Raw genomic sequence first — 9,669 nt, 5'->3', positions numbered from 1 at the left:
AGCCCAGTGGCTCCCTGTTATCTCAAGACCCTAGCTTTTTCTGGTCTACTGAAAACAGTCTCTAACACTTCTCCTGAGATATTCGAGAACTGTCTCAAACAGAGGCTCCTTGGATCTTCCAAGAAACCCATTCAAGACATTCTTTTAAACGGTAGCCAGATCCTCAGTTCATTAAAGATCCATACAGAAATGTCCCAACTCATGTCTCTGTCAACATGTCTCTGTCTTGGAGACGGCCCCACGTGGTACTGACTCCAACAGACTATCCATTGGCCAGAGAACTCTAGCTCTGACTTCAAAGGCAAGAGGAGATGAAATTACAGGCTGACCAGGATTTCTTATGCTGCCTCGTTGTAAAATGACAAATGTAGTAATGAAAATAATTGTGATACCTGCATTTTAGTGTTTCCAGAGGCATCATAGAAAAAACCAAGGTAATCTAAACCATGCTATTCAAAGCGAGGTCGAAGGATCGATCAGCAGCAGCATCCATCATCTGGGAGGTGATCAGAAATGCAGAGCCCCAGGCCCCACCCTAGAACTATTAAATCAGAATCTGCTTTTTAACAGGATCTGTAGATTTCTAAGGCGCATACAGGTTTAAAAAGCACTGATCTAAAAGGCCCTGAGAAATTAGAGGAACTCTGGGTTGAAAGGTCAAGATGTAAATTGCTAGCTCTTAAAGCAAAACAGTATCTCCTGGGAAGATACTGTTACATGTGCGGTTAGATTCATATATGACAGAGACGGGTATAGAAGACCTTCTGCTCTTCCTCCCTTTCAGTGGGAATACGGAAAGCTGCAAAAATTGAAAAGTTTAGTGCAGGCAAAGAGAAAAACAGGAGGTTCCCTTGGGTGGAAAAGAATAGCTCACAAACTTGGGAAGGGGTTAGGGAGAGAGAAAGATGAGAAATTCTGGTAGAGTGGCTTCTGGGATTAGAGAAATTTAATGAAATTTTGCTGAGGTGGGTGATGACTTTGCTCTCATTGCTTTTACAGTTGGATTTATATTTATTTTGGATGTAATGCTGCAGGGAGATGGGTCATAAGTGGTAGAAAGAGTCCCAGAATTCTCCAGGACTCACATGTAATCTCTCCATAATTCCACCTCTTACGCTACCAATGTCTGCCCAGAATAGTGCTGGGAAAATATAAACATGTGAAATGTTGAAATTTTATTTTAAAGTTTAAAGATACTTTGGAAGTCATAACTCTAATAATCTCACATTACAGATGAACATCCTTCAGTCTACAGACCCAAAGTACATGCCCGAATTCACAAGGAAGAGCCTGGCTCAGATGCTGGGCTATGTATGCCCTTGACGTTCATCACAAACTAAACCGAAGGTACCCAATTCTGCTTCTGAAAACTTGAAAGCAGGAGATATATCTGGTCTTGTGCACAGCTTGGGAGGAAACACTAAGCTATCTGGAAATTACCCAACTCCATGGAAACTCCCAGTTGACACCCCATCTGCAGATACATGAAGTGGTTTTGAAGAGCAGGCAGCTAAGAGTGAAGTGAGGACGCTAGCTCTGAAGAGTCCTCCCCCACAAGGTGGCCAAGAGCCCAGAAGCTCTGCTTCCTGCCCACCCCTCGTCCCCAGTGCTGGGCACCTACCTCTGCAGGGGCTGCTCCAACCGCATGGCGGCTGGAGCGTCCAGCAGCACCTCCTTTCTCTGCAGCACCCAGTTCCTGGGCTTTTAGAAGTATGCTGCTTCCTCCCAAACCCCTTAGTAACTGCTCTGTAAAATTTGAAAGAGCAGGGCTCGGATGGGCCATTTCCGTGACCTGAACATCCATCTGGCTGAGACACTTTTCTATTTTCATGCCACAGCCCAACTCAGGCAACTCTTCCTCCCAGAAGTGAGAGGCGGAAACCCAGAGAGAGGTGTCGGAGAGACATCAGGTAGGAGGCTGGGGGAAGTGGAGGCCAGGGAGAGTGGCTGCTAGGACTAGTGTTGGGGTTGGGACAGTGGGGGCAGCAGCAAGTGTCAGGGAGGGGGCAGTGGAGTATTAAGAATGGCAGTCACTGAGGAGTAACTCTGCCTGGCCCAGCTGACTGGTGTCAACGACAAAGAAAGCTGGACCTTGCTAAAGTGGTAAGCAAGAATTTTAATCAGTAATATACCACTGTAATAGGGAAGAGTCCAGCGTGAACTGAAGTCAACTTTGATTTGGACAGAAGTCACTGAGTGTTTTAAAGGGAGAATGAGGCAATATGGAGGGGGGTGAGCGGGGGCTCAGAGGAGTCAGGGAAGTGAAAAATTACAAACACTGGGGAGGGGTAGGGGCTGTTGGTCCATATGAAACCCATCTGGGTTTGTCAGCTGGCACTTGCTGAAGTCAGCCTTCCCCAGGGGCTGGGAGACAGGGGCCGTGCCTTGAGGTCTTGGCCTGAAGACAATTCAGTCAATTCTTTTGGAAGCCTGAGTTTCCTCAAGCTGGCACTTTCAGGGGAGGCTCAGGGTCACTGGGAGGGAGCCTTGAGCTGTTAGAAACTAGGTTAGTGTTTTGTTCAAGCCTTTATAGGACAAGGTTGAGGCTTGTTAAGAAGAGGCTCGGAGGAGCCTGGCTAGAGTTTGGTCCAGTAGAGAACCTTTGTCACTGGCCTGAGGTGGTCCCCCTCAAGTTGAATATCATCAAGGGTGGTTTTCCAAGCAGCACTCCCTTGGATTCAGAGGGCAGCCCCACGAGACACAGACAGCTGATGGTCAAGGTGGTGCTGTGCTGGGCACCCTGACCACGTGATTCCTCCTCGCTGGGGGAGCGTTTGGGAGGGTGATGCCCCACTTTCAGGCCGCCCCAGGATGCTCAGGGTGGGGAGGATGCCAGCCCACTCAGAGGAGCCATGGAAACAGCTCGATCTTGACACTGGAACTTGGTCCGGATCCTGATTCTGCCACTCATTGTGCCTAAGCTTCCATTTCCTTCCTAAAAACTGAGGGAAAGGCCTCTCTCCTTGGGCTACAGGACTAGACAGAATCATTTGTAAGGTGGGCAGTGTATAATGAACATTCAGTATGTGCTCATTCCTCTCCTCCTCTTTTAGAAGTTCAGAAAGTGCCTAATTTAACAAAAGGGCTAAAGACCAAAATTCCCCTTGTAAATTAGAAACAGAATACATTATATTTAGATTCCCAGGACCACTCACAAACACTCAGTTATGCTAAATACAGATGGTTCCCTACATCCTGGTAACAAAAGTGCAGAAGCAAAACCCATTTTGGGCCAGCAGTTTCAGTGTGCCAGATGTTTACAAGTGAGGCACCTGTGCTGTGACGGGTGCCCGCGGTGAAGGCTTTTCCTGAGAAACCCAACTCTCGTCAGCTCACCTGGGATTTTCTCTGGAAGTTAAGAGAACAAATTTTAGTGCCTGGCAGACTTGAGTTCACGTCTTGACTCCCCTACTTTAGTAATTATGATGTGGGGCAAGGCATTTAACCTTGCTAAGCCTCAGTTCCCTCGCCTGTGAAATGGGCTAATAGGGGAGGGAGCAAATGAGGAAAGGCAGAAGTGCTTGGTGGAGTGTCCAGTCAGGTGCTAGACCAAGTGCCCCCTCAGAATGTTCATTTTTGTGCCACAAGACCTCGTGTATAGCCGCCGCTCCGGGAAAGTTTGGAGAACTGATCCAAAACGGGAGGGAGGGGCGGGGAACTCACCCCGCCCGCACGACAGCTACACTTCCGGCGGCCGCGCTTTACGACAGCAATACTTTATGACAACCTCACTTTACGACAGCCACTGATCGGGGCAGATCGTGGGGTCTCCGCTGGGCTGTTTTTTACAGACCGAATAGGTGTGGAGGGAGGGACAGAACTCTGGATGAATTACTGGTCTTCCAGGCACGTGTACAGATTCTCTATGGAAACCTGTGCAGGAAGCCGTATAAGCTCCGAGGTCTCCGAGCGCTGAAGCATCCCAAGCGTCAAAGCTTTGGGCCTGGCCAGCAGTGACTGAGAAGTGGATGGTACCCGAAAGTACACATGCACAAGAGGAGTTTTTATTTCATCTCACTAAAGGCTTAGAGGAGGGGTGAGATGCTAGAAAACAACTACCCATTGTTGATACCCCTGTGAGGCATCAAGGAAACAAGAGGCTTTGGCCTGCAACCCTGGTGAGCCTTAGAAATGTAACAGTGTCTGCCATGCCGTTGATGGAGTCTGTACCTTCCATTGGATTATCTGTCAAGCCTAGTCCTGGTGATGGTGTCAGTGTTTGTTGTTTTTCCCTAGGAGGCTGAGAAAAGTTGCATTTTAGGGTTACTGATCAGATCTCACTAAAAACCGAAAATATATTGTTATTTTTTTGTACGTGAGACACTGACATGATTTTCTTTGAAGTGGCATAAATCATTATTAAATATATACTTTTTCTCAACCAGCTGTATGTTAGGAACTAGCAGTAAAGGAAATTAGAAGAGAAGTTTTATATTTTCATATCTGGTTGAAACTGTTTAAAGCCTTTTCCTCACCGCTACAATAGACTCCTTTCTTTTCCTCTGTGCTTTCTGTCCTGACTGAAGGAGCATCCATAGCAAATGCCTATTTCTCTCTCTCATTTTTTTTTATTTATAACATTTTTTTAAATTGAGTTATAGTCATTTTACAATGTTGTGTCAAATTCCAGTGTAGAGCACAATTTTTCAGTTATACATGAACATACATACATTCATTGTCACATTCTCTTTCGCTGTGAGCCACCACAAGATCCTTTATATATTTCCCTGTGCTACACAGTATAATCTTGTTTATCTATTCTACATTTTGAAATCCCAGTCTGTCTCTTACCGCCTCCCCGACCCCCTGGCAACCACAAGTTTGTATTCTATGTCTATGAGTCTGTATCTGTTTTGTATGTATGTATGTATGTATTTATTATTATTTTAAATTTTTTTAGATTCTGCATATGAGCGATCTCATATGGTATTTTTCTTTCTCTTTCTGGCTTACTTCACTTAGAATGACATTCTCCAGGAACATCCATGTTGCTGCAAATGGCGTTATGTTGTCGGTTTTTATGGCTGAACAGTATTCCATTGTATAAATATACCATATCTTCTTTATTCAGTCATCTGTTGATGGACATTTAGGCTGTTTCCATGTCTTGGGTATTGTAAATAGAGCTGCTATGAACATTGGGGTGCAGGTGTCATTTTGAAGTAGGGTTCCTTCTGGATATATGCCCAGGAGTGGGATTCCTGGGTCATATGGTAAGTCTATTCCTAGTCTTTTGAGGAATCTACATACTGTTTTCCACAGTGGCTGCACCAAACTGCATTCCCACCAGCAGTGTAGGAGGGTTCCCTTTTCTCCACAGCCTCTCCAGCATTTGTCATTTGTGGACTTTTGAATGATGGCCATTCTGACTGGTGTGAGGTGATACCTCATTGTAGTTTTGATTTGCATTTCTCTGATAATTAGTGATATTGAGCATTTTTTCGTGTGCCTATTGATCATTTGTATTTCTTCCTTGGAGAATTGCTTGTTTAGGTCTTCTGCCCATTTTTGGATTGTTTTTTTCTTATTAAGTCATATGAGCTGCTTATATATTCTGGAGATCAAGCCTTTGTCGGTTTCATTTGCAAAAATTTTCTCCCATTCCATAGGTTGTCGTTTTGTTTTACTTACGGTTTCCTTTGTTGTGCAGAAGCTTATAAGTTTAGTTAGGTCCCATTTGTTTATTCTTACTTTTATTTCTATTGCTTGGGTAGACTACCCTAGGAGAACATTCTATTTCTCTTTAAATTTAATCTCTCCTCCTTTTCTTTTCTGTTTTCATTATATCTGAACAAATATGGGCTGGAGAAGCATAGATTTAAAAAATCTTAAACAGGTCAATAAAAAGGCTATTCTGTTTTTTTAGGGGTTTTGGTGATTATTATGGAGAAAACAGACCCACAGGAGTTAGAAAGAATGTATTTTATCACAGAGAGAAATTTAAATATACATTTAAAAGTATTTTACTGTTTAAATATATATTGAGTATATTACATATAAATTTAATATAGAATATATTTAAAAGTGTTTTATATATAATTGGCATTACAAACTATGTATTTTTACTCAACAGTAGAGACTTAAATATATAATATATACAATTATATATAAAATACAGTAAATATATATCTAAATTTATACTCTATATAATTATATGTAACTATATAAATGTATTTTACATTTTATTTATGTAATATATATTAAATAAATATTTTACAAGTTAGAATATGTTTTAAATATGTATCTTGAATTCTCTGCTGTTGAGATAAATACATGTTTGTAACTCCCCTGTTTCTGTTTTAAATATGTATGTGTGTCTCCATTGTATTTACTTTTTTTTTTAAATACATTGTATTTACTTATAAAATAATAATCTAGGGACTGAACTGGAGAAAGTCCAGCTCATGGCGGTATTACAGACTGTAGACTGTAGACTGGCATAAAATCTGGATGGGAACCAGTGGGTTTGGTGAGCAAATCCTGGCAATAAACCTTCGGTATTGTCAAGCTAAGGCCATTTGAGCTGAGAGCCAGTTCAGAGCTAAGGGTTTGACTTTATTTTGAAAATAGAGCTCCACCTAGTGGCCATTCAAAGGCTGGTGTCTAAAGTTGAGTTCTAAGAACCTGCCGGTTTCTGGAAGCATCTCTCACAATTTGTTTTCTTTCCGCTGTTGTTTTCTACCCCTATACTTGAGCTAAATTTCAGCTTCCACTCGCCCCCTGGGCTGGGAACCCTTCTGTGTTGTTCTTACATCTGGAGGATGAGGACAGACCCTTCCTAGAGTGTCACAGATGGAAGGATGAAGGGTCCCGGCTCACTTTGGCCGCTGTTTGGTGGTTATGAGAGGCCTCTAACACTGGAGGCTGGCGGTGGTGGTATACCTCTAATACTGGGCTGACTCCCAGGACACCCAGGGCTCGGTCCTGGCTGTGCCTTAGCTGTACACGTGTTTCCCCTCCAGGGCTCAGAGCCATGATCTATGTAACCAGAGGCTTGAAGGCCGACTCTCTCGAGAGCGCTGTCCATTCTGAGATTCTGGGTTCTAGGAGGTGTTTGGCGGGGAAGAGGGACTTTAGAGCTCGGCATCTGCTGTTTCTCAAGGGGCCCTCATTCCACAAGCTTGGCTCCCTCTGAGGTCAAGCCACAGGGCTGGCCTGGGACCCAGTGAGAAAATGTCCAGGCTTGCTTGGACAGCTCCCATCACTCCAGGGAGGGGGAGCCCGCGTCCTCTTCACAGGGGACATGCGCCGCAGATGTTGCTGATGGAAGGGTTCTTGGAAGAGGTACCCAAGGGGGAGGAAACTCAGTCTTTAGAGTGGGCAAGCCCGATAAGGGGCTGTATTTTAAATCTATCAAACTAAAAGTTTGGGGTTTTTTTTGTTTGTTTGGTTTTGGCTTTTAATTATGCTCAGTGCAGGCAAGGGTGTGGCAAGATGGGCATATTGATGGGATATAATCAGGTTGACCTTGTATGGGCATCTTGGCAACAAGAGCTGTGAAAATGATTACCCTTTTCTTGGAATTTCAACCATAGAGGCAGAAATGTAGGTAAAGATTTCTTCATACAAAGCTGTTCATGCAGCCTTCCATTACAATAGAGAAAACTGCAAGTAACCTTAATTTTTAGCTTTAGGGACAAGGTTTAATAGGGAAGGATCTGAATGTTATTTTTGTAGTTTACCATGGAGCCTTTCTTCAGGTAGACTATTAGGTGAAATTCTAATATGCAAATGATTTGACCAAAGTGGGGAAGGGGGTTCTGTTCTGACGCCCCACCTGGACTGGAGGACCCAGTCAGTCCCCGCTGTCCACCATGACAGCTCCTTGGTGTCTGCATGGCAAAAGCAGGACTCCACGGCACGGCTCAAAGCCACTAACTTGGTCAAGCTCAGGATATCAGTGCCAGCGTTGCCCTCTGCCCAGGGGAATTCTGGATGGTTCTTCCTTGATTCTTTTACTTTTCTGTACTTGTACCAAATTTTTCATCATGATCGTATTTTTTTGTTGTTGCCACTATGTATTTGTTTTAAGAAATTTAAAAGGATGTCAGTTTGCTATTTTACAATTGGATGTATAATTGTCATACACTTCTATATCCAATTTGTGTCACCCTGGCCACCATACTCTTTTCTCCTTGGCAGATCTTCAGGCTTATGTGAGAAACCTGAATAACAGAAAAAAAAATAGTAAGAAAATAAAAATCACTCACGATCGCACCACCTAGAGAAAACTGTTTGTTAGCTTTTAGTGTATTTCTTTATCACTTTCTTTTCTATGTGATATGTGTATGTAGACGTAACATATGTGTACTATTAAATATATTATGTAAAATAAATATGTATCTTACATAAGACATTTTATTTATTCTAGTTTTGCATCCCATTTATTTTTGTTAACATTATATTATATATTCCCAAAACATTAAGTTTTGATAACATGAGGTTTAATGGTTTCTTAATTTTCAATTCTACTGATAAAATGGAATTCTATAACCAGTATTCTTGCTGTATTAGACTGTGCTAATGTGAACATATCTATACATGAATCTTTTCTCTATATCTAATTATTTCCTTAGATTGGATTCCGGGAGAGAAGATGACTGGGCCAAGGATTATGAATGTTTTCCAGGCTCAAGAAGCATGTGGCTAAATTTCCCTCCCATCAGTGATGATAATACAACACTTAAGAAAAAGTCTGCCCAAAGTAAGTGACCAAGTGACCTTTACTTTGGTGGTCAGTGATTGATTTAGGATTAGAAATGTATATGAAGTGTGGCCTGTTTATTAGGAAATAAGTTTGTTTAGATAATTATAAAACTACTAAATTGATTTACACTTAAATGTTTTTCATTTGCTTCAAATTGAGCTATAATCTGTTGAATGTCAAGGAATCCTTGCTTTTATCAGTATATGGCCCATTAATGTTACATAGGTCGTTAAAGCTATGTAATGTTTTCTATGACTCGCTGCAGTCAAGCGAAGACTGACAGCATTCAATATTGGACAGAGAATTAAGGCAGAAGCAAACAGACAAGCCTGCCCAACTCACTGAGTGCAGTCTTTTGCTTCACGAAACTCTGTGTCACCGGCTCTGTTTTCTGACCGCTCGTTCTCGGAAGCCTGCCTTTCCTGTTGCTCCATATTCTTGAGCACAGATTCCTGTAAACGGAAGCTCAGGTCCTGGCTTGTTTCCTTAAAGGCTCCCTCCCTGCCCAGAGGCTCTGCACATCCCTCCTAAAGGGCTTTCTTTCTCTGAGCCCATCGCCCAGGGAATCACAGGAGCTTGACCTCCTGAGTGCCTTGCTTCATCCTGCTTCATCCTTTTTCCAGGCCCTTCATTTGAGGACCATTTCTGGCACTTATTAGCTCTGAGGCTGCAGGAGAGTCTCTTAACGTCTGTGAATCTTAATTCTCTTACCGCAGAGTGGAACTAACAGCACGCACCTTGCAGGGCTGTAAAGGATAAGAAGCAGTGCGTGTAAAGTGCTTTGTGTATGTTTGGTACAAAATAGATGCTCAGTGAATAGTAGTAGTATTTTTCTCACTGCCACTGCCACTGCTTCTGACATGATTATTGCTGCTCCTCTGGTGATGCTCTGTGTCTCACACTCCATGTTTTGGACACATTTCCATTACCCAAGTTCTCTGGGACTTTGACGATTTGGACCT

At 42.9% G+C, this 9,669-nt stretch overlaps 1 protein-coding gene across 2 annotated transcripts in view; it reads left to right on the top strand.

The window, feature by feature from the left end:
* The first annotated feature begins 1,734 nt into the window (after positions 1-1,734).
* ENPP6 (ectonucleotide pyrophosphatase/phosphodiesterase 6) overlaps positions 1,735-9,669 on the top strand; it is an 85,297-nt gene continuing 77,362 nt past the window's right edge. The window contains exons 1-2 of one of the 2 annotated variants that reach the window (XM_074353310.1): positions 1,735-1,910; positions 8,577-8,704. In XM_074353310.1, the coding sequence (XP_074209411.1) occupies positions 8,641-8,704 (64 nt within the window). In that variant the 5' untranslated portion in view covers positions 1,735-1,910; positions 8,577-8,640. Of the gene's footprint in view, positions 1,911-3,735; positions 4,119-8,576; positions 8,705-9,669 lie in introns of those variants that run through there. The other variant, XM_074353309.1, reaches the window with a different exon arrangement.

The sequence above is a fragment of the Camelus bactrianus genome, chromosome 26 (assembly GCF_048773025.1).
Source record: "Camelus bactrianus isolate YW-2024 breed Bactrian camel chromosome 26, ASM4877302v1, whole genome shotgun sequence".
Taxonomy (NCBI): domain Eukaryota; kingdom Metazoa; phylum Chordata; class Mammalia; order Artiodactyla; family Camelidae; genus Camelus; species Camelus bactrianus.
Note: the sequence above shows the minus strand (reverse complement) of the source record. Positions and strands in the feature narration are given on the sequence as shown.